Source organism: Danio rerio, chromosome 11, assembly GCF_052040795.2.
Source record: "Danio rerio strain M-AB ecotype USA chromosome 11, GRCz13ab, whole genome shotgun sequence".
NCBI classification, from domain to species: Eukaryota; Metazoa; Chordata; class Actinopteri; order Cypriniformes; family Danionidae; genus Danio; species Danio rerio.
Window position 1 is genome coordinate 11,078,922 of NC_141031.1, and position 26,079 is coordinate 11,105,000.

Here is a 26,079-nt window from a genome sequence, read left to right on the forward strand (position 1 = left end):
CTGGAACATCCCATACATATACGGTATATTTATGTGCATCCACGTGAGAGAGCCAGGAGGATCATGGTGGGAAAGGTCAGCATATGCTGCAGGTCGGCTTGATTGCACTATACAGTATGTGGACAAAAGGATTCATAATAGAGCTGGGCGATTAAAAAAATAAAAAAATAAAACCGAAGTTCGTAATCTATAATCAATGCATGTCGGTTATTTAGTGTGTAACAGTACACAGATATCACCGTTCTGTACGTACCTCAGTTTCTGTGTTATGGTTTAAAACAGGTATGGTACAACAAAAATAAATCCCCAGTGCTTGTTTTTTCTGTTTATTTTGAACAGGCAGAAATGTTTTGTTAGTCCTGGAAAGCTACTTGTGATGCAAAATAAATAAATAGATTAATGAACAATAAAACTTTAGAATTAGACTGCCTATTAAACTTTCAAAGGTTGAGCCCCACTCGCTCCTAATAACTGAAACACAGTAATTGTGCATAGACTTTCTTTCTCATAGACTGACATTTCTTTTAAAGACAACACTCTGTGTGAAACTATTCCTTTAATCGCGTGCCGTTGTATTTATGTAGAACATGGTTTAAATCAGCCTTAAATCAGTGTTTAGGCTCGATAGTCAGGCACACTCCTGTCAATCTGGCAACCTGCGCTTGCACGTGTTTTGAACCAGGGGTGCAATACCTAGTTCAGCCATTTACGAGGCATTTACGCATTAAGCATCTTTGCACCTAAAAACACCAAAGGCAGCGCTCAGGATCGGTTTAAAACAGTCGTCAAGTCAACTTGCTGCAGTAAACAAAGCCCTCAAAGCTTGTCCCAACTTCAAGTGCTTCTTTTGGCTCACTGCGCTAGAACAGACGCGAATGGATTGGTTAATATCAGCTGTCAATCACTCAGTTCCAATGACAGGGAATTACAGCCGTGAAAATGTAAAGGTCTGGATACAAGAGAATGAAAACAACACTAGCAGATTTAGTTTTAGAAACCACCTAAAGTCACAAATAATGGCACATCTGATTAATGATCATATTATATTAATAATATTGCAGCTCATGAAAAGACTGTTATTGCTATTATGGGATGACGTATGCAAGTTATATATCAATAACATCTGTGCAATATCAGTTACTACATTGTAAAAAATGGCCGTGATTTCAACGGTAAAAACTGTAAAAATGCTACAAAACAAATCCATAACCTGGTTAACGGTATGTTTCCTTAATATATAGGGCGAATAACTGTAAATTGACTTTTCCAGAATTCCCTGCATGGCACATAAATTTTTATGCATTTGTTTGACATTAATATGGATCTTTTTAGTTGTTTCCCCATCAGTTATGTACATTAGAGATTTATGTTACATTAATTGTTGATAAACAATGTTTATTTCATGACTTTAATTTTATGTGTGTTACCATACTGGTGTTTAGTAGCTGTGTAGATGACACTGAGCACCTTCTATATGCTGATACTCTTTTCTGCTTGTGGGAAAAGTTAATTGTGATGATCATTGGCTCATTATGTAACTTCCTCATCACCACCTGCATGTTGGTGTGCTAATGTGTCTAACTGTGTAACAAACGATGTGCAGATAATGATCATTCAAAATATAGACATATTACCTTTATAAATCAATAAAATACGGTAATTTCCCGTAAAAATGAAAAATTACTTTTACGGTTTGTACCGTGTTTTTAACGGTAAAGTACCGGCAACCACAGCTACCGGTTTTTTACCGTAAATTTACCAATTTTTTTATTACAGTGTACCATTAGAACAGCAGAGTTGTTAATTCAGCTCATCTCTTTCACGTGCGTGTAGGGCTGGTGGGCGCATGCAGATTTTTGTTTATTTGTTAGTTTTGATTAGTCATAAGATCAGAAAAATATCAGTCTGTAAACATTTTTGATATTTTAAATGAGAAAAATAGACATGCGTTGTGGATGTGACAAAAAAAATGTTTGCGAGTTTACAGTCTACAACAGACTTTGTAGAAATTATGTCAGTTAAACTGCACAACCCAAAAGAAACAATGCCAATCAAACAGAAATGGGTTGGCTCACTATAGAAGTAAAATGACTGATTTTATTTTATTTTATTTGCCATTATTGCAGTTATGAGGAAAAAGTGTCGTTATGGATGTGACACTTTTCCGTTATGGATGTGACAGATGTGAAATTGCCACTTGTGTGATTTTGGCAAATTAAATATAACAGATACATTTATGAGTATTTTTAAAGTACTTTAAAATACTTGCTAGCACAAACAAATGTAGAAACGGTTTCTCTGTTGTGGTGAAAAATTAATTATTTTCCATGGCAAGGTTGACATTTGCATAGCATTGCTCTAATATAAAACGTGTAGTAACGGTGCTTATAATTTTTAGTGGGTGCGACTAAATTTTGTTTGGTGCTCCTAAGTTATGAGCATCGGTGGTACCAAGAAAAAAGGTTAATTTTGAGCCCTGTAAGTCTGCCAAAAAAATGCCAACAGCAAACGAATATCATGCTTTCAAAAATGTTTGTGGCTGCCAGTCTCTCACCACAGTGATACATTTTAGTTCTGGAATAATAGATGTTACTTTTTGGACGTCACCAAAAAATTACCTATTAAGCAAGTAACAGGTTTGCCAATTTTGTTTTGACCAATTGAGGAAAAGAACACTTTATAGAGCAACACTGTACCGATATTAATTAAAACTAACAATTGGTAAATTCATTTTATAATAAGGTTTTTTTTTTATGCCAATGGTCAGTCCCCTAGAGCCTATGGACCCCCTCTGTACACACTGCTCTCTTTACAACAGCCATCTCAGTCCCCAGTGAAAGAGTTTTTTTCAGCATGGGAAATTGCAAATGTGCAAAAATCTCAGCTTATGCCAGAAAACATAGATATGCTGATATTTATTTTTAAAAATGTAAAATCCCAGCACAGTCACCATTTTAGTTTGTTAAAATAAATAAATTGACCTTTATATTAATGAATCTTCTTTCATTTAAATTATTCTTATTTATTTTTGGAATTTATTTGTTTTTTAAAATCCCAATTTAGTTATGGCAAAAATATATTATTTAGCAAAAATGTGCAGCATTTAAGAAAAAAAGGTAAGGGCTCTGTACCTTAAATTTGTTTTAAATAATTTTGTTAAAGGGCTACGACGGTAATAGTTTGATTGCGGTGTTTACATGTTTACACTCTGAAAGCAGCATTTACAGCAGATCTTTCAGTCCATAATATTGTAGTAATATTGACGTATGTGTAAACCTAGTAAGTAAATCATTTTGACTAAGGTCTGTCTTTAAAACCTGAAAGAGTACTGCTGAAAATACAAACTAAGTTTGCCATATGAATAAACAACCACTGGCTGATCACTTACCAAATCTGTAGCGACCGTACAATCAACAACAACTGGAACTGCGTCTTTTTTAAAATGAGACGAGTGGCAAATCCGGACTTCACCATTTCCAGATGCGAAACACTCTCAGGTAAAACATGTTCCTTACAAACGCATTTCTGTCGCATGCACTGTATTCCACATGTGAGTCCAGCTGCGCTCTCATAGCAGGAAATGAAAACCAAACCTTCGTCGCAGCACATTTATAAACACAACACTGACGACCCATGTATCCAAACTACTTTTCTTCTTCCACTTGTTTTGGCAATACAACATGGCGTATCTTTGCCATCTGAACACTGTCTTCATAGCTATCTTGCATATTAATAAAGCTGCACCACATACACAATAGAGCGCGCTGATTGGTTTGAACCAAGTCTTACTCATGAATTAATGCTGCACGCTCAGAGATGTCACAATGTACTCACCGGTACAGACATCCACTCTTCACACTGTATTACACGCAAGGGCGCGAGGATCTAATCGCCGTGACGCACCTTCCAAAAATTTGTTTCAAACCGGAAGAACGGATTTGCTCAAAATAACGCAAAAAGGTGTCATAATAGTGCTTATAGCAGCGTGGGACACATATATGACTGTCAACAGCTCAAAAAATGTGTTTTAGTGTTTCGTGACCCTTAAGAAAAAATCGCGACAAAATCGTGAGATTAGTATTGTGGATTGTTTTGAATCATGAATCAGGTGAATCGTTACATCTCTAGCTGTAAGTGAATTGAATAAACTAAATTGGCTGTAGTGTATGAGTGTGTCTGAATGTGAGAGAGTATGGATGTTTCCTAGTACTGGGTTGCAGCTGGAAGGGCATCCGCTGCGTAAAACATATGCTAGAATAGTTGGCAGTTTATTCTGCTGTGGCAACCCCTGATAAAAAGGGACTAAGGCAAAGGAAATGTAATCTTTTTTGTCAATTTCGCACACTTTTATTATGAAGTAGTTTTATTATGTTGCGTTATGGTTGAAAAAACGTTGTGAGTGACAAATGTACTCAGTAACTACATAGTAACCGCCATGCAGAAAATCCATGCAGCTTCTACATCAGCACCAGATTCTGCAATGCTATAACGCAGCACTACTAGTAATGCTGCTCGTCTAATAAAGGAAACGATCTGAGAGCATCACTGCCACGGTGAGTCATTTTCTTGAGCTGTGATGCGTGAGGTGCCGGTGCTGGTGAAGCTCTCATGCCTGCAAACACACCATAAATGGCAATCCAGGCTGAACTATATAGATTGCCATGGCAACTCAGCCCAGCGGACTCATGGGACGCCTACCTGTGATGTCATCTAAATGAGCCATTTTGCTGTTGGAGGAGACATGAAGGACACACACGTGCATACAGACATCCATTAACACGTCTGTCTAGCACGTCATGGCTAAGGTATGGAAGGGGTTGGAAAATAACGCTATTTGACTAAGGTAACACCTGTGCAAACACACACACACACACACACAGTACATAATCAAGCCCCATGTGTGTTTAGAGCAAACAGTGTGATTCTCTTTATATTAATGAGCAGATTCCGGTTTACAGCTGTGGTGTGACATTTTATCTGAGATCCCCCTCGTCCCGTCCTTCCTCTCTAATCTTCCACACTTCTTTCTGGCTAATCCTTTTTTCCTGTCGTTCATGTCCTTCTCTCGTTCGGTAGTCTCTCTAGCTGGCAGAGTCACATGACCACAGATGCTCGGCTTGAATAATGATGAAGCAGATTCGCACATGTGGACAGATACACACACACAAGAGTGGGGGAGGGATTGGGGTCACCCTCATACGCTGCTTTCATACTGTATATAGAGCAGAGCAATTTTATTTTAGAATTTTTCATGAAAACTACTAGAGCTGTTGGTGGATTTAGGGTTTCATCTAATCAATTACATAATATGGAGATTGATTAAATTGATGGAATGTTTCATTATCTTATGTTCAGTTCATGGCGCACGATTTGATTTTTTGTTTTTTAATTTATCAAAGCATTAAGTTGACAGCGCTAACAAACTCACATGAATTTGAAAGCTGAATGTGCATGTGTGTGATAGTAAGCTTTAGTTTTAAAGTAGTCACTGGAACAGCCATGAATCCCACCACAGCTTTTTTTTCTCCATTAAATATTTAAAAATCCGTCATGACCTCATTTCGTACTTAAAACAGATTTTACTCCCTGTCTTCCACAAACACAAACAAACACAGCATTTCCACAGGCTTAAGGATATGAACTGAACATGGAATAAAGATTGATCTGTTTTTATTCTACTTTTTTTGTTTGGTCTGTTTATTCTCATCAGCGTACGTTGTTCCAAATATAACCTTTTTTTTATATAAATCTAAACACACTGCCTAGTATTTTCCAACCATCCCTCAGAAACATCTCATTTTATTATGGCACCTAATGGCATTTTCTCATAATCTAATTTACAGCAAATAATAGCAAATATTTTTTACTGAATGTTTGGTTTGGAAATAAGTCAGTTGAGTTGCAATTGCTTGTTTTAAAGTCCTTTTAATCACAGTATATGGACAGCTAAAAACGTGCCATCTAAATGTGAGAGATATCTCAAAATCTGGAGTTTTGCTGAAGAAAATGATGTTCGGGAAACAATTATACCCCTGACCTTTGGGTAGTTTCTCTCATTATTACCTGATCTCATTACTAAGAGCTGACCTTTTTGTTAAGCTTTTTGTCACCCTTTATTTCCAAATTAAATTTTCAGCAAAAGCTCTGTAATTTAATAATAAAATAAACGCTGAATATTTTAAGAAACAGTTTACATTTACATTTATGCATACCACAGATGCTTTTATCTAAAGAAACTTACATTGCACTGAAGGTACAGGAATTATCAGTTCTTGTTTTTTTTTTTTTTTTTTGGGAAATCGAACCCACAACCATGGCATTGCTATATTGGCTGTTAAGCTATTTGAGCTAAAGGAAAAATTATGTTAAAGGGTCACGAAACACCAAAACACATTTTTTGAGCTGTTGACAGTCGTATATGTGTCCCACACTGCTAAAAACACTATTAGGACACCTATATTTCACTAAAAATTTTAAATTGGTTGTTTTTGCGTTATTTCAAGCAAATTTGTACTTCCTGTTTGAAACGAATTTTTGAAGCTGCGTCACGGCCATGACATAATAGCGTGTATTCCAGCGTGCAGACTGGGCGTCTGTGCCTGAGTGAGTCTTATTACGTCTTACAGTGTGATGCATTAATGAATGAGTAAGGCTTGTGTCAAACCAATCAGCGCGCTCTATTGTGCAACTTCATTAATATTCATTATTGTCACCGTGTTTACACCACAAAGACGCCACGTTGTGTTGGCAAAACAAGCGTGAAGTGTTGCTTTTATAGTTTGCTGCTGTTAGGTTTCGTTTTCATTTTCTCTCTGTGAGAGCTTATCTGGATCATGTGTGGATTAACAGTGTACGCGACGCGCGACAACAATAACTTACGTGTCTAAGGAGGATTATTGTTTACCTGAGAGCTGTTCTCATCTGCAAACGCTGAAATCTGGATTTGCTTGTAGTATTCTCTTCATAAAGTTCTCTAGTTGCTGGTGATTGTTCTGTCTCTACAGATTTGGTAAGTGAGCGACCAGTGCTCTTTGTTTATTCAGTTTGTTCGTATCGAATTAAGTTAACTATTGCACTGAGTGCAGAAATGTTAGCACCGCATTTTGTGACCGGAATAACACACGCGGCTTTCTGACACTACCTGCCGTGTGCATCTAAGTTTCCGGGAAATGCAGAGTTTTTTTTTCTTTCATTCGCCGTGCGGTATCAAACATTGCATGAAAAATACACGCTTGCAGCAGTTCCTCGAATCAAATATCTCGTTTGTCGCGAGAGGCATGAATGAATTCCCTGAATGAAAGAGCCAAACTGCAGTTAAAGTCCAACATTTAATAATTTGGCAAATAATTCGACTACAGATGTCCATGTAGGTTAAACACCATCACATTCTCCTGTCTGTGTGGGTGTGTATTTTGACCCTGAAACTCGCGCGTGCACAAATAGACACTCCCACACCATCCCACTTTAGTTCCTCCGACACTCCCTCCTAAACAGAGCTGGACACGCCCACTTTTCTGACTTTTTCCAAAGTAGAGGTGTGAAAACACCCTGTTGAAACGAGGGGGTTTCATGGCCCTTTAACTGCTCATTACGTAAAATAAAACAATTACATTAACTTTTTATAATAAAATAAAAACAAAATAAAATGTTTTATTTACATATTTAAATAAAAAACTCAATGTTAATATGTACAATAATTTTACTTTAAATAGAATATAGTAAAAAATGTATTTATTCATTTTATATTAACTTTTTACAGGCAAAATAATAAAAAATTAAATTAGCCTATCTAATAAAATAAAATAAATGAAATGAAATGTTTATATTGACTACTTCAATTTAAAACGAATGTATTGAAGTTTATTTTAACCAAATTAAAAAGAGTGTATGAACTGACCTAAACATTTTTTTATGTCACTACTTGTAATTTAAATTTAAAGAAATATTAATATATTTATGGTATATAAACCATTTAAAAATTAAATTAGTAAAATTAAAGACAAAAATTAAAACAGACTAGTTTTATTATATTATTGTATATTTTTATTTATTATATATATTTTTATATTACCTATTTACATTTTTTATAATAATATAAAATGACCAAAACAAATGGCCTGAAAGCTAAACTTCACGGTGCACATTTCTGTTTACTAAGTTGAACAAACTGTATTATAAGTCTCTTAGCTCTGCATTATGTTGAAAAAATCTTACATTGCGATATTTTGTTTTTCTGTGATACATAAATATAATTTCACTAGAAATGAAGAAATCGTTAATTAGGATTGATTGGGGTGATTTTCTAAGGGTATAAAAGTAATAAACAAATTGCAAACAAAAATAAATATAATAGATCAACAAAAACGTTAAATAAATAGTGGTAATGGTTTTGCAGAAAGACAGTAACAGTATTTAAGCACGGAATAATGAAATATAAAATAACACTGTAGAACAGGGGTGGCCAACCCTGTTCCTGGAGATCTACCTTCCTGCAGATTTCAGTTGCAACCCACATCAAACACAACTGCCTGTAATTAACAAGTGCTGTTCAGGTCCTTGTTAATTGGTTCAGGTGTGTTTGGTCAAGGTAGGAGCTAAACTATGCAGGAAGGTATAGATCTCCAGGAACAGGGTTGAGCGCCCCTGCTGTAGAGTCTTCAGAATGATGGTATTACTTCAGAAAAATAATTCCTCATTATAGTTACAAAATGTACTTTTTTTGCTGCAACACAGGCTCATTCTGAAAACGTAGTCCAATGGACATTTCTGAAGACCGCAAATGATGTAGCTGGATGTACGTACTGTATGGCAGCATTTCATTTTTTTAAGCAAACGCGACGGGGCGGTGTGACGCTGTTTCTTTTCGCACATACCAGCTGACCGCTTACCTCCGTGTGGAGGGCTTTTCCACTGCAACCAATCTGTCCAGTTAGCTCGTTGTGTACGTTAGCAGACTTGAGGTGCAGAGAGGAGTTGACCATGACGACAACGGGTTCAAGTCCAGGGGAGAGCGGTTCCCGAAATCAGGTAAGACAAAAACAGAATCCAAAAAATAAAACGAATGAGTGAATAACAGGGTGAGAATGTGGTCAAATTCGAAAATGTGGTAAAAACCAGATGAGGGCTTTTCTTTTTTTGTACAGCTTTTTGTAAATCTTTGGTTGGGTTTAAGGAAGAAAGCGTGTGGGCAGGTCAATTGGTAAAATTGGTTGGGTTTAGGGAAGGAGGAGGATGGGTCAGTCGATTGGCCGGTCGCCCAGTCAATCATTCAGTCAGTCAGACAGTCACTTGACAGCGGCCTCTAGTGGGCTTACGCGAGAACAGCTTGGGCGCAAACGCCAATCAGGAGACATTCGAGATACGAAAAAGCACACACAGCGGCCTCTCACGGATTCACATAAACAAAACGGCAAAAATACGTACCTCCCAGTACATAGTTCGCAGTCTCCAGAATTTTCTTTTGCACAAAAATGCTTTAAACTCTCTTTTAATGCCTTTAAAACATATGCCAGAGAGAAAGTTTCACTCTGTTATGGTTATATTTCCCAATGACTCCACAAATCTCATGTATTCTTGACTGTTGTGCTGATCAACACAACATTGCAGATCTTGCAATATCGATGCTGAAATGATATATTGTGAATCCCTAATACCTGTATAAACAAATATATCAACCTAAAGCCTTTCTCCACTATGGATATGATAGCTTATACAGTAGAAACCTCTTATTCAGTTATAATCCCTTATACAGTTGAAGTCAAAATTATTAGCCCTTTGGTCAAATGTTTTCCAAATGATGTTTAACAAACCAAGGAATTTTTCACAGTATTTCCGATAATACTTTTTCTTCTGGAGAAAGTCTTATTTGTTTTATATCAGATGGATTAAAAGCAGTTTTTAATTTTTAAAAATCATTTTAAGGTCAATATTTTTGGCCCCCTTTATCAATATATATATATATATATATATATTTTTTTTTTTTTGATTGTCAACAGAACAAACCACTGTTATACATTGATTTGCCTAATTGACCTAACATGCCTATTTAACTTAAGCTGAATATCTGTCTCTTGAAAAATATCAGGCAAAATATTGTTTACTGTGCAGTAAGTTAAAAAATTCCAGTCCAAAACCTCTCCATCCAGCACCGTCCCTGACCCTACAGATAAAGCCTGGCTATCTTCATCCAGCAGCTGGGAAGTCTCTCCAGCACTTGATCCTCTCCAGTGTCACCCTCTCGCTGTCCTCTGTCCCATCATGCCCCATTTAACCATGACAAAGAAGGCCACTATTAAAAGCAGAAGAAGAGCGAGCAAAGAAAGCAGAAAAAGATATACACTAACCACATTTGCCTCTCTATTCGAAACACATCCAAATAAATAAAGCACAAATAATCTAAGCTCCCATATATTCAACTCCTGTGGTTTCTACAATCACTTTCTTGGACACATTAAACATACTGCAGGAAATTCCACCCAAAACAGCATCTATTAACCATGCAAAAGTGCACGTACATGTATATTCACACAACATTCCTGAATAGCAATGCATCTCAAAAAGACATTAGACTGAATAGTAAGAGTTCTTCCACTGAAAGGCTCTTTTGTGTCTCCTGGTAAGATTTACAGTCTGAATTTACACTAACATCACTATTCGTCAGCCCTCATAGCATTCTCAATCTCTTCTGTCTGCATCTAAGGAGACCTCGGTCATCTGTGTCCTCTAATAACCAAAAACTCAACAAAGAAGCTTTGTGTGGATAAGACGATGTATAACAAGCCCATCATCAAATGCATGTATTCTTTGATGTCATCAGATCATAACGGCCTTATGGAAACGGTTAATAGCGGATGAAAAGGTCATTTATATATGCAGCATAATGGATGTTTCATTTCGACTCCATCTGGAGCGAGAAAGCTGTAATGAGCGACTTTAAGACTTTAGGAGATTGCGGCCGGATCGGTTTACGCTCATGGTTATCAAGGAAGCTTAATGCGAAGAGTAATCGCCCAATGATGACAAGCTGACAATTGTGCTGGGATTTGTGTGTTAAACTATGAAGTCATCCTCCATCCTTCAGAAGGGTCGGCCAGAGATAAACTGCGATCAGATACTCCTGGACTAATGAGTCTCACTCATAAAATGAGACCAGACAGATTCACCTCTGAGGAGGGACATCCCGTCATCTGTAGCTGAACCGCAAGTAAGCGCCTTGAGGATACTTTGGGCCACGTTCTCTCTAAAGCCGCTTTTCCACTATCGTGCTGAACCGTTCTAAGAACACTTTGGTATGTTTACGGTTGTTTTTCCACTGAGCCTGGAACGGCACGGCACGATTACAAAGCGTTCTCGGCACGAAATTCTCGGCACTTTTAGATAACGTTTTGACGGTTTGTTTCCAAATTCAGTTAGATTTGATTAGTTTTTAGAGGGAGATATACTAGTTTTTATTAGTTTCTATATTTTAAAATTATTTAGTTTTAATTTAGTTTTTTTTTTTTTTTTTTTTTTAAACAAGGAAATTTGTTAGGTGCAAGATTTAAAATAATCTGAATAAATATTGTGTAATAAAAACTCAGCCATACATTTTTGTAAATCTGTATTTAGAGGACACATGACCATTACAATCTACCCATCCTCAAATTTAAATATAACAGCCTGTAAGATAGCAGCTTTGAGTAAAATATGTGTACAAGGCTGCTTCTGAGGTTAGCTACACAGTAGTGATGGAAAGTCCAGATATTTACCGGGAATGTTAGGACTCAACATATTAAATTATGTAGTCAGCAGTAATTTCAGTCAGTTAAAACATCACCATGCTCTGAAAAAAGTCGTACAGTAAAGTTTTGCAACCCTAACTGAAGTATGATTCACTTATTTTAATTCTATTACGATTTTCTGTTATGAAATAAACTAACGTTTTTTACCAGATCCTCTCACTTACGCCCTCGGTTTACCCGTGGTGCAGTTGTTCATGTTTAGATCAGTCACAGCAGGCTGTCAAGTACTGTTTGTGTTTGGTTCACTGAATCACGCATGCGCTGTATTATCGGTTAAAAGTTCTCAATTTGATCTTAGTGTAACGGTGCTGTTTCAATAACTGACTAAAAGTATTATTGGATTATTTAGAGTAAGAGTGGGGTATTAGGCTTGTTAAAAAGTAAGTAGTTTGTGGATAAGGGCTTACTGGAGACGCGAATCATTTCAAATGATTCAGTTCGATTAGGTGAACCAGTTCAACCGATTCACTTAGAAGATCTGGTTAAAAAGATTTACTCGCAATCGTGATACAGAGATAAAACCCATTATTGGGCACAAACGTGTTAAAGTAATAGTTTTAAGTCTGTATTTAATGCCGTCACCGTGCTGCTGTCATGTCCTCTCGTTATTTTTGTCACGAGAGCAACAGCGAGGATAACTGGAGGAGAACCGGCTCTATCTGGCCAATGGCAGCAGGATTACAGACTCTGAGGTGTCGTACGGTTCAAACACCTGCAGGGCAAAGTAAATAGATTTACTTCTAAACGGCTGACAGTAAGATTATGTATTAAATACATTTACAAAGACGAAAACGAAGGAGGTTTTTGCTTTAATTTTAGTTAGTTTTATATGTACACAGTACAGTTTCAGTTAGTTGCAGTTTATTGAAAAACTCTCGTTTTTATTTTTATTTCTATTTCATTTAACGACAATTATTTTAAATGTTAGTTTTCGTTTTTTTTCATTCGTTTTTGTTAGCAATAATAACATTGCTGCTGAAAGATTTTTTTCCTGCTGCGCATCGAATAAAGCGAATAAAGTCACGCTTAACATCATCAATGTCCACAATCCACAACAACATCACTATGTCCATGGAACAAAAATTTGCAGACTCTTTTAACAACGAGGAAATAACTGCACTTGTTAATTCAAAGCCCAGACGGCTTGTTAATTTAATACCAGCAAGACCACCTGAAGGACGGTTACAGCATGTTGTAATGTCGGCTCTTTTTAAAAAAAAATTTGGACTTTGCTTGAAAGCTTTATGGAGTGGCACTGTAGTTGTCCAATATACTGTTGTATGATTTAAATTATAGCCTATGCACCAATAAACTAGTCAAATGAATGAATAAATTAAATAAATATGGGTTTTTAAATGTCGGTATTGCTTTTACTCATAAAATATCAATACATTTTGACAAATGTTTTATAAAAATAAAATGAGCAATTTTCATCATTTCAGGCCATTATATGATTCAGTTATACATAAGTTGGACATTTATGGGGGCATCTAACATGTTCTATGCTTTTGTATTTTTGTTCTCAGTGATCTTTAATATATACTGGGAAGCTACGCAAAATATTTTCTAAAACGTTAAGCAAAAATTTGCCTACAGCTTGTTCGTTATAAAATAGTACTTTATATGCTTTAAATCCTGCTATATATGTGTTGTTTTATATTCGTTTTTTATTTCACTTGATGCATTCGTTATTTAATGTTGAATACTGAAGCAAATAACAGCCTGCGCCTAAAAGGTTATATTTTACCATCAAAATGTAGTGTATTTTATATCATTATCAACTTTTGATATAAAACGTCTGTGTAGATTAATTGTTATTATTAAATTGACTGTTAAAAATGAAATAATTTAAGTGCTTTTTTTATTAGTGAAAGTGCCGGCTGACTATTGACAAGGCCTGTTCAAAATTTTATTTCTGCCAATATAATACAAATGCACTATTATTGTTGCATTATCATTGTTTAATTTTCTGTTATATACAGAGATTTGAAGTATATTATTTATTTCCCCTCCAATCACCACGTGACATTTTAGTCATTTTTCCCTCCAAATAAAATATAGCCAGAGCTGCGCAACATATGACCTCTAAATAAATAAGGTGCTGTGACATGTATCTAATATTTAGCAACCCTATTTGATAAAGCTGCATAAAGTCACATGGTTGCTTTCGTTTTTATGAACATGAAAAAATTGTTTAGTCTTTTATTTAAATTTAATTGAACAAAGGGAGCCGTTTACATTGCGTTATCAAGGCTACTGATGCATTTGGTCTAATGTTTTGAAAAGCTTTGTTGCAGCACGACAGTAGAAAATTAAACCATACATGTGCTGTCTGGCCGGGTTTTGCACGGAATCGAACGGTTCTGCTTCAAGAACGATTCAGCACGATAGAGGAAAAGCGGCTTTTAGTACTGAATAAACACTCAACAAAAGTTTAAGAATGACACACAAACAGATGCAAAACAGAAGACTCTTTAAAATTACTTGATTAGTAAATTAGTAGTAATAACAATGAAATGACACAAAGAGAAAGCACTGAACTACTAAAAATGTATTTAATACTTTATATAGACCTTTTTTTGGCTGCTGCATGGAGGGCGCCATAGCAACCAGCTTCTTCCGGTAGAATGGTTAGAACTTCCATTTACAGCATTTACAATAGGTAATTTGCGCTCCGAAAATGGGTTTCAATAGCGTTTTTAATAGATTACATATGTGGTTCAAGCATGTCAGAAATAGGAGGAAAAACGGTCTCCTAGTTCACAAGTCTGACGTCAGAAATACAGTGTGTGTCTGTTCCCAGCCAGTCAGCTGTTAGCTCAGCGGCTCTTATAGAGCGGCATTATAGAGCAAAACCAGATTACTGGCATGAAACTTAGAGGTAGCAAGTCATGCAATTTACAAAAATGACCAATAAAAGTCTGTTACTGATACTCTGCTGGCTAATTTGCTGTTCATTCATTCACGTTTCATTTCGTGTGTTGTTTTTACGACGGTTTGTGTTTTTCTGTCATTTCGAAATGACACTAGCCTTTATTTTCACTTTGTCACAGTTATTAAATCAGTGTGTTAGTGGGACAGTGCAGCTTATGCGTGTGTCAAACATTTTGGTGAACGACATTTGTTTGGGCTTGTTATATATTTGAAAGAAAGAGAAATGTTGACTTTAGAGATTGACGAGGCTTCATTTAAACGGCAGAAGATGCCGTCTGACAACGAGGGGAAAATGCCTCACAGCAGTTTTTTTCCATGATATTAGATTGCATTTCTTTAAATAATCAGTCCAGGAGATGGTGCTGATGGACAACAGGATTAGTTCAAAGATGATAAAAGCAGGTAAAATAGAATGAAACTATCATTTCAAAGCTGTCCAAATGTGACTGCACGCATCAGCTGCTGACCGGAAGTTCTTAGCATTCTCCTTGCGCATACACGCAAAACATAATGGGTAATTTTGCGCTCCAAAAAAAGTGTCTATAAAAGGCTTTCATGGTGATGGCAGCTTAAGGATGTCTCTCATATGGAGAATGAAGGAAGTCACATGAATTGCTCAGGAGTGAGTTTTTACAGACTTTAACAGAGTGTAAAATTCTTGATGGTTCTGTGGGTCACGTTTATCAAATTTGATCTTTAACTTGTATTTTCTATTGGATTCAAGTCAGGGGATTGGCTAGGCCATTCTTCAGCTTGATTTTCTTTATTTGAAAGCCTTTAGGAGCTTCCTTGGCTGTGTTTTGGATCATTGTCTTGCTGTAATGTCTACCTTGGTTTCATCTTCCTCATTCTGGTAATGTAGATGTTGGACTGAAGCAGCGAATATTAACCTACACTGGCGAAGGGCAGAGGGTTACTGAATAACTACTGAGACGTTTAGCTGCTGTCTGGGCTTTCACTGCCTTTCTACACCTTTCTTTTGTCATGTGTTTAAAATGTTTTCCCTGCTTCATTTCATTTTATTACTAATAACTTAATTAATGAACTAATTCAATGTCTACTTTGCATATTTGGATTTCTTTAGTTGTTACCAACATTTGGGGAAATTTCAAGTCAACAGCACCTTTAGAAATATGTTTTCTTAAAAAATGGTTGTGTTCAATAATTATTTTATGTATTTAAGCAAAACTAAAATTAATATCTACTTTAAAAAACAATACAGACTGTATTCATTTGTGTGTTTTGACAATTTAAGCACGATAGCATGCAAACAAGCATTTTAAAGACTCGAAAGAAAATTTTAAAGTCACACTAAGCTGACTTCAAAGCTGAACTGCCAATCAGAGCTCCCTCCGATGTGAGCTAGACGACAAGCAACATGTGGAACACACCAAACAGACCAGTCTGACAGTCCCGACATTAATACTCATGCGACATCCCCTGTCTGACAGTTGGCTTTCTGAGTGTGTGCTTTGGCTGTGTGTAATTTTTATTTTATTTTTTTTTAGAAAATACAAAATAGTATAGGCAATACAGTGGCTCATTGGTTAGCACTATCATCTCACAGCAAGAAGATCGCTGGTTCACACTGGTTTCCCCCACAGTCTAAAGAGATGCGCTATAGTTGAATTAAATAAACTAAATTGGCTGTAGTGTAAGAGTTTGAATGAGTGTGTATGGTTGTTTCCCAGTGCTGGGAGTAGCTGGAAGGGCATTCGCGGTGTAAAACATATGCTGGATAAGTTGGCAAGTCATTCTGCTGTGGCAACCCCTGATGAATAAAGGGACTAAGCCGAAAGAAAATTAATATATGAATGAATGAATTAATGAATTAATTAATTAATGAATGAACAATACTTAGAACAGAAAATAGTATATTTAGAGTTTATAATGGAAAGGCAATATATCCTCAAGATAGATATTATGTTTTGACAGCTGATGTTTTGACTTGAGAGTCTGAGACTCCATTTTTTTTGCAAAGGGACGGGGGGCAGCAGCTTATTTGCATTCAAAAAGACACGCATGAAAACAGCAAAACTTATTATCTCACTCAAAATATCTTTACAGTTAAGTATCAGAGCTTGAGGACAAAAACAGAAATGACAAAACTAAGCTAACGCAAGTCCAGAGCGAACACAAAGCCAGATGTTTGCATTTTGCATTTGATGTTTTCAGGCAAAGCTCTCGATTTATTATTAATCTACATTCCTATGCTCACCTATGATCATGAGCTTTGGGTCATGATCGAAAGGACAAGATAACGGATACAAGCTGCCGAAATGAGTTTCCTTCACAGGGTGGCAGGGCACCTTTACAAAAAGGGTGAGGAGCTCTGTCACCCGTGAGGAGCTCGGCGTACAGCTGCTGCTCCTCCACATTGTGAGAAGTCAGCTGAGGTGGCTCTGGCATCTGTTTCGAATCTGTTTTCGAGGACCCAGGACACGAGGGTCTCTAGGCTGGCCTGTGAAAGCCTCAAGATCCCCCCAGAGAAGCTGGAGGAAGTGTCCGGGGAGAGGGAAGTGTGGGGTTCAAGACTGCTGGCCCCGGATGTGGGGGATGAAAATGAATGAATGAATAAATTATTAGATTATTAGACATCTTTCCATGAGAGAATCCCTCGAAGTTGAAAAAGAAGTACACTGAAAATAACAATACTGCCACCTGCAGGAGCGGAAAGATACATACTCCAACACAGGCACTAAAAAATAAGTTCTTGTTGCAGTCGGCTGTCATCTGTTTGGTGCGTTCATGCTTAGCGTTTTGGACCATATGGGACAAGACCCATGAAACATGAGACGAAAACAAAGACTGTTATTGTTATTTTTTCTTTCTTTGCCATTAATTTGCTGTGTCCCAATCTATAGACTAACCAAAAAACCAGGGTTGCCCAAAATCGGTCACGGAGGGCAGATGTCCTGCAAAGTTTAGTTCCAACCGCAATCAGACACAATTGGGCTAGCTAATCAAGCTATTACTAGGCTTTCTAGAAACATCCATGCAGATGTGTTAATGTAAGCTGCAGCTAAAATCTGAAGACACCGGCCCTCCAGGACCGAGTTTGGGTATCTCTGGGCTAGACATAATGTCACTGCTTTAACTAAATTTATTTTTGTAGTGTATTATTAAAATGGGATTCACGGTGGCGCAGTGGCTAGCATAATCGCCTCACAGCAAGGAGATTGCTGGTTTGAGCCCCGGCTTGGTCAGTTGGCATTTCTGTGTTGAGTTTGCATGTTCTCCCACATGGGTTTCCTCCGGGTGCTCCAGATTCCCCCACAGTCCAAAGACATGCACTATAGGTGAATTGAATAAGCTAAATTGTCCGTAGTGTATGTGTGTGAAAGAGTGTGCGTGAAAGTTTCCCAGTGATGGGTTGCAGCTGGAAGGGCATCCGCAGCATAAAACATATGCTGGATAAGTTGGTGGTTCCTTCCACTGTGGCAACCCCAGATTAATAAAGGGACTTAGCCAAAAAAAAATTAATTAATTAATGAATGCTAAAATGCCATAATTTTTTTCCCCAAATTTGTCCTTTTTTAGTTTTTTTTCCCCAACTGTTTTTTGCTATCACATACAGTATCAATGACATTAGTCCAAACAAAAAGAATCAGGAGTTAAAAAAAGGTCATCTTTATATATTTGTGTCTCTTAGTCACACCAGATTATTAATAAACAGGCCTTTGTACACCCAAATGCTATCACTTCCTGGTAATCTCTTTTGGCACACAGAGCTCTGCCGTTTTCTGGGTCACGGTACCGTGTGACCCAATTCTGCCTATGAAACTTTATTAAATGATAAACCACATTTGCCACACGCAGTCATCTTCATAAAACATCGCTCATCAGTGCAGCGCCGGATCATGCCGCCAGACCTGTTAGCCAGCCAAAACTGAAGAAAGAGTGTCATCGGTCACGTTATTCACCCCCTCGGAGTGATTTCCCTACATGTGAGTCTTCAAAACCGCGTGATCATGCATCAGTAACAACCGTGAGCGCTGAGAGAGAGGATTATCGGGGTGGCTGAAGAGGGATGAATGGGATCTGAGCCTTTTGATTGGTCGGGAATGATCCCTACAGATGGCTGTGGTTACCATGGCGATGGGAGGATCAGCATCAGCATCCTTCCAGAAACCTGAAGCTAACATGATGCTCACATACACAGCCTCTGCCTCATCAGCATAATGAAAGCACATTCTTACAGCTTCGTTTGTTAGCGACCTACATTATTTTCCACAGCCAAAAGCAAGGGATTTCTTCCTCTGACCTTGCTGTCTATTATAAATCCAATTGATTCTCTCCAAAAGCATGTATTTATGCATAGGTAAACCTCATTCTTTCCATCTGATGGGACTGAATATCAACAAACCTCCTCCACAACTGAACATAATTGCTTTCAGAGCGAAAGATCAAAAGGAAAGAGAGAGAGAGAGCGCAATGTGAAACAGAAGGAAAGGAGGTACCAAAATAGCTCCAAGAAGACACAAACAGAACAGCTGAGAGAACGAGAGCTTGAGAAGATAACGGTGTCCATTCAACAACCGGGATGAAAACATACACATTTAAACGTTACATAACAGTAACTCAACCCTGAATCAGCCACGCAAGCAAGCACTCTCAAGGACATAACAGAGACGCTTCGGATGCTCCTTCCTACCTGACAGTTAAAGCCAGTATTCTCTGCGGATCTGTGCTGCATGCTGTCTGCAGCGAATCCCGACGATTGTCCCAAATCCCAAGGAGAGGAAACGTGCGCAGAGGACACACCGGAGAGCAGCTGAGGTTCCTCTGCGCACCTCACGCCGCACTAAACCTTCTGACACAGCAGTAACCCTATTCGCCAGGACTGTGTTGTCCAACTGTTGAGAATGAGACGTGCAGCCTGTGTTTGACAGGCGTCTCTCGACCAATCAGAGGAGAGATTAGAGTGCTGACATCACTGGCTGCGTGGACTGGTATCTGAGCTGTGATTCAGGCTCTGCGAGTGAGTGTTTTTGGATTGTGCGTGCGGATCTGTGCTCCCTCCTCTTGGTTTTAAAGCTAAAACATCAACATACAAATGGATGTAATGCATGAGGGGTAGTGTGGTTTCATTCTTTGGCATTTTGAGGACATAAATGCTGCAGTTGAATTTTTTGGAGGGTGTTGAATCTTTATGTTTTTAAAATCATTTTTTTTTTTTTTTAGGTTCTTTGTATTTGAATCAATTTTAACATTTGATCCCACTTGATATTATGTGACCTTAACTACAATGTACTTATATCAAATCATAAGCACAATTTATTTATTGTGTTCACATCGTATTGTACAACTCTTTTGGTGCCACTGAAGTGTGATACGGTAAGGTTAGGGATACGCTGTAAAAAAAATCTTGATCTTTAAGATTTTTTTGTTGAATTAAATAAACTTTTTCTACTCATCTCAACCTACTAACTGACAAAAATATCGTTAGGCTTTGTATACTTAAAAATAGTTGAATCCTGATAAACGTATCAAAATAACATTTCAAATTTATTTTTTCTTAGTGACTTTGGTACATTTTTCAGATCAAAATTTAAATTCTCAAAACTACCCGTTCAATCTTCACATCATTGTGTCATTTGTGCACATCAAAAAAAGCAGTTTTTCATTCCTTTGGAAAAGTTGCAAATGCTTGCATACATCCATGCAAATAATTATCTGCTATTCTCTGCTGTTTCCTACATTAGTTTTTTTCTCATTCCTTCCAACAAATTGCAGATGCTTTTGCACATGCATCATTTGCTTTCATACAACACTGCTGTTGTCTAACATTATCGTTTGCTTGTCAAGTCAGTCGATATGAACTAAACTTGTGAACGCTGAATAGTCATTCCATATAAAACTAATAATCCTCATTTCATTACTTGAGTCATTACATACAAAAATGTTAAACTAGTCGTCAAAATCTGTCAAGCAAATTTTATTAAAAAACTAAATTTTAGTATTTTTTTTTCCTGAAAATGTCTTCTAAATTAAAGTGCACATAGTTTACCCCTTTTTTAAGATGTAAAATTAATATTATAGTTCTTTTGAGTGTGCCAGTTTAAGTTCAGCTCAAAACCCAGTTCAGATTTTTTTTTATTAAAATGTGTTAAAAAGTGTTGTTTTGGTGGCGTGTACACAGCTCGCTGTTTTAAAGGGCCATGAAACCCCCTCGTTTCAGCAGGGTGTTTTCACACCTCTACTTTGGAAAAAGTCAGAAAAGTGGGCGTGTCCAGCTCTGTTTAGGGGGGAGTGTCGGAGGAAGAAAAGAGGCTTGGTGTGGGAGTGTCTATTTGGGCGCGCTGAATTTCAGAGTCAAAACACACAACCACAGCGGACAATGTGACTGTGTTTACATGGACATCTGTTGTCGAATTATTTGCCAAATTATTAAATGGTGGACTTTAACTGCAGTTTGGCTCTTTCATTCAGGGAATTCATTCATGTCCCTCCCGACAAACGAGATATTTGATTCGAGGATCTGCTCTAAGCGTGTATTTTTTATGCAATGTTTGATACCGCACGGCGAATGAGAGAAAAAAAAAACTCAGCATTTCCCGGAAACTTAGATGCACATGGCAGGTAGCGTCAGAAAGCCGCGTGTGTTATTCCGGTCACAAAATCCAACACGAGGTTTTGGTTTGGTTGTAACTGTTAGTGCTAACTATTGTCTAATAGTTTGTTTGATACGAATAAAATACGAACTGAATAAACAAAGAGCACTGGTCGCTTACTTACCAAATCTGTAGAGACAGGACAATCACCAGCAACTAGAGCCGCGTCTTTATTTAGAGGAGACTACAAGCGAATCCGGATCTCAGCGTTTGCAGATAAGAACAGCTCTCAGGTAAACAATGTTCCTCCTTAGACATGTAAGTTATTGTTGTCGCGCGTCGCGTACACTGTTAATCCACACGTGACTCCAGCTGCGCTCTCACAGAGAGAAAATGAAAACAAAACTTAACGGCAGCAAACTATAAAAGCAACACTTCACGCTTGTTTTGCCAATACAACGTGGCGTCTCTGCCGTCTACACTCTGACAGTAATGAATATTAATGAAGTTGCACAATAGAGCGCACTGATTGGTTTGAACCAAGCCTTACTCATGCATTAATGCATCACACTGTAAGACGTAATAAGACTCACTCTGGCACAGACGCCCAGTCTGCACGCTGGAATACAACGCTATTATGTCATGGCCGTGACGCAGCTTCAAAAATTTGTTTCAAACCGGAAGTACGAATTTGCTTGAAATAACGCAAAAACAACCAATTTACACTTTTTTAGTGAAATATAGGTGTCCTAATAGTGTTTTTAGCAGTGTGGGACACATATACGACTGTCCACAGCTCAAAAAATGTGTTTTGGTGTTTCGTGACCCTTTAAGGGTGTGTTACTTCACATGAAAATTAGTTTCGACCTCCCGCCCAACGTAACAACGCGGCGGAGCCAAGAGCTCCCCCGCTTTGTGTTTCTCAACAAACAGACAGACAGGGAGAAGCAACATGAGTGAGAGGATCAGCATTCAGCCATACATGTACGACTCGGACAAGACCAAGCAGAGAGTGCAAAATCACTTGTGTCTTTGTATAGTTTTACAGCCAACTGTGTGCTAGTTTAAAGTTCTAAGCTTGTACACCAAGACTAATAACCACACACACTGAATTAACTTTGACTAAGGCACCGTTTGGCCGCTCAGAGCCGAGACACAGCACACCAGACACACACATTCGCATGTTATTTAAAATGAAACTATTCAGATAGCGCGGCAGAAATATGATGTGTCCAGTGTCGTGGCTGGGAGCCGCGGACAGCCGCCGACTTGCGCTGACTTGTTGTGTGTACCCTGATAGAAACATATGTTGAGAATTCTAAAATGCATGGTGCTGCGTGGCGCGACGCTATGCGTCACCGAGCGGTGCTTCTGGTGTGCGACCTGCAGGCAAGTTCATTATTTTATTTCCAACGCGCTCGCACATTCCAGCTGCACCTAGTTAAGGTCACAGGGAGCTTCTGTGACCGCGAGGAATGCAAACAGCTGAAGTTTCAGTTAGACGCAATGAAAAGTACACTTTGCAAACCCACCAATAATTACAAACAATAATTTCGATGAGAGCGATCATGTGGTGAATGTTGATCTTGTGTTGAGCCCAATGAGTCTTACATCTAAAAATAGGGTGTTCCTTTGGCGACATCACTTTAACAAACTGAGGATTTGGTAATGCACCTCTGTCAATCAATATTGGTGTCAATGGTTTTAGGACTTTTCACCTTGATGACACTGACACTTTCATTGACATCAATTCATGCTTTTGAGGAATGAGCTATCCATTTTGTGCAAGTGACGCGCTTTTTCAGGTTATCAGCAAGGTTTTGCAGTTTGTACTAATTGTTTTGAGAAATGCATAAACTGTTGGGCAAATGTAAATAGCGTTGTGAGAAATGCACCAAAGCCACTGAGAAAAACTGTAAAAAAAAAAATAAAAAATTAAAATTAAATCTATACCCACCTACAGTATAAAATAAAGTAATTAAGGCCACCTAATCTAAAGTGGGACCTCGGATTTTGCCCAAAAATCAGAAAAATTTGAAATATATGCAAACAAATAAATTATTTTAAAATTATGTTTTTAAAATGAAAAAGGACTAGTGTCAATGGCAACTCAAACTGGTTTCTTGAATATTACAATGACAAAAATTGTTAAGTATAAATAGATGATAGACAGAAAGACGGACAGATGAACAGACAGACAGACAGTAAGATAGATGGATGGGTGGGTGGGTGGGTGGGTGGATGGATGGATGGATGGATGGATGGATGGATGGATGGATGGATGGATGGATGGATGGATGGATGGATGGATGGATGGATGGATGGATGGATGGATGGATGGATGGATGGATGGATGGATGGATAGATAGATAGATAGATGGATAGATAGATAGATAGATAGATAGATAGATAGATAGATAGATAGATAGATAGATAGATAGATAGATAGATAGATAGATAGATAGATAGATAGATAGATAGATAGATAGATAGATAGATAGATAGATATTTTCATAATCATGATTCTCTTTGACATTTAGATGAAGGCTGTTAACTGGAGCTGCTTCCTCCTTCATGATCTTTTCAAAGCGGGAGTCAGTTTCTGATCTGCCAGTAGGCGTTGATGATGAGCAAATGTAGGCACTATGAGGCATTTATTAAAGATTACACTTGCAGTCAATAAATGCTCTTTTGAACTGAAAAGAAATATCTGAGCTCTTAAAGCTTCATGACTTCAAAGTGCAATGAGTATTTAAAAAAACACATGACATGACTTAAAGTCAAACCCTACTGTACTTTCATGTTTACATTACAACCTTGTTTTTTTAAGGTTAAATGTTTCAGTTCTCATTTTCATGATACGATGACTATACGATTCATTGTGATCTATCTAAATCCATTTTATAAAGCTGAGAAAGTATAAAAGTAATTCACTAAAAAATAGACATTACACTGAAGAGCTCTTCTTTCCACTACAGCCACTAACAGAGTTGAGACTAAGGCTGCAGAGTTTACACTGCAGATCTTGATAGTCAATTCCGATTTTGTGACAGTATCCGATTTTTTTGCTGACCTGCTTACATTATCTTTTAAAAGTAACTCATATCTGATCGTCTGCATTTACACAGCACACGGCAAACGCGTAATGACCAGGAATAAAAGAGCGGGCGCTGACTGACAGCTAAATTAAAATTAAAATAAAAATAATTAAAGAGTACTCTTTTCTCTATTCCTGTATGAAATCTGTTTGCAGCTTTTGACAAGTTGTTTTACTCTAGTTTATGACAAAAAGGTTCTCATTTGTTCATCTTATTTTGATATATAGGCTTTTAAAAACCTTTAGGCATCTTAATCTAATGTCAATGGCTTGATTTATGCACTAGTTTTATATTAGTTTATATTGGTTATGTGGCGGACATTGCGCTCTCTCCCTCTCGTTAACATGCTTAAATACCTGTGCTATATGACAATATTAAAGCTGTTTAAGTCCTCGTGTATGGGATTTAAGGTTTGCGACTCTGCTGAAGTCTGTACTGAAATGAAAGTGTCAGACTTGACGTCATTCGCTATGGTTTTTAATGACGCGCGACTCGCATTAAATGGTGAAAATCCGATCTACCTGCTTACACTGCAGACACGACAGCACAGATGCGATTCCTGTCTGATAAATTTCCACATATGAACAAGGCCTGAATCTGATTTGAGTAAATCGGAATCCATGTGTTCCTGCTTACACTTACATGGGCCATATCTGATCTGTGCCACAGGGGAGAACAAAATCGGAATTACACATTGCTTAATCCAGACAGGATGTAGAGCAATACGCAAACATCTTTACATATGAAAAAAATGTAAATATTAAGGATATATATTGGATATAAGTCTGTCATGTAAATAGCAAATGCGCTATGGCGTGACGCATATGACTCTTAAAGGGAATGAGACTCTAATTGGTTTATTCTTAAAACACACCTATAACTCATTAAGAAAATAAGCTCAACCCTTTTAGACCATGCGCCATGGCGCAAAGCAGATTTTTCCGTCCTTAAAATAGCAAAAGTGGATTCTGACACGCCCTTATTGCTTTTGCGCCCTGCGCTTTGCACTTTACGCATGGATCATCAAAATAGAGCCCTAAGAGTGTTGACATTTTGCACTATTTTGGGTTTTAGCTCAAGAGGCTAACCTCAAACCAGATACCACATGACATGGCTAAAACAAAATTTTATGCCTTTTTTCATTATATTTTTGTTTTTAAAAAAGTGAATACACTCACAGAAATATCCCAATTACAAAGTTGACAAATAATGAATCTATTATTGGCAAATCCTAAACATTTTGTACAAATTAATGATAAAAGAACAATGACAAGTCTCAACAGAGAGGAAATTACATCACTTGGAGAGTGTCATATGCTTTTTCTATAGGTACTATACAGATCGTTAGGTTCAATATTTTATAATCAATGAAACAATGAGAGAGTCATGGTGGTGCAGTGAGTAGCACAATCGCCTCACAGCAAAAAGATCGCTGTTTCGAGCCCCAGCTAGGTCAGTTGGCGTTTCTGTGTGGAGTTTGCATGTTCTCCCACGATTTTCCCCACAGTCCAAACACATGCGTACTATAGGTGAATTGAGTAAGCTAAATTGGCCGTAGTGTATGTGTGTGAATGCAAAAGTGTATGGACGTTTCGCAGTGTTGGGTTGCGGCTGGAAGTGCATCCACTGCATAAAACATATGCTGGATAAGTTGGCAGTTCATTCAGCTGTGGCGACCCCGGATTAATAAAGGGTCTAAGCCGAAAAGAATTG

The 26,079-nt window shown here is 37.6% G+C and overlaps 1 protein-coding gene across 6 annotated transcripts in view; it reads right to left on the reverse strand.

Moving 5' to 3' along the window:
* slc4a10a (solute carrier family 4 member 10a) overlaps positions 1-26,079 on the reverse strand; it is a 131,840-nt gene that overhangs the window by 82,921 nt on the left and 22,840 nt on the right. For 3 of the 6 annotated variants that reach the window (XM_087273348.1, XM_087273350.1, XM_087273347.1), the window contains exon 1: positions 19,369-19,537. The exons of the other annotated variants lie outside the window; for them this stretch is intronic. In XM_087273348.1, coding sequence (XP_087129474.1) covers positions 19,369-19,410 — 42 coding nt within the window. In that variant the 5' untranslated portion in view covers positions 19,411-19,537. Of the gene's footprint in view, positions 1-19,368; positions 19,538-26,079 lie in introns of those variants that run through there. 6 annotated transcript variants of the gene reach the window in all.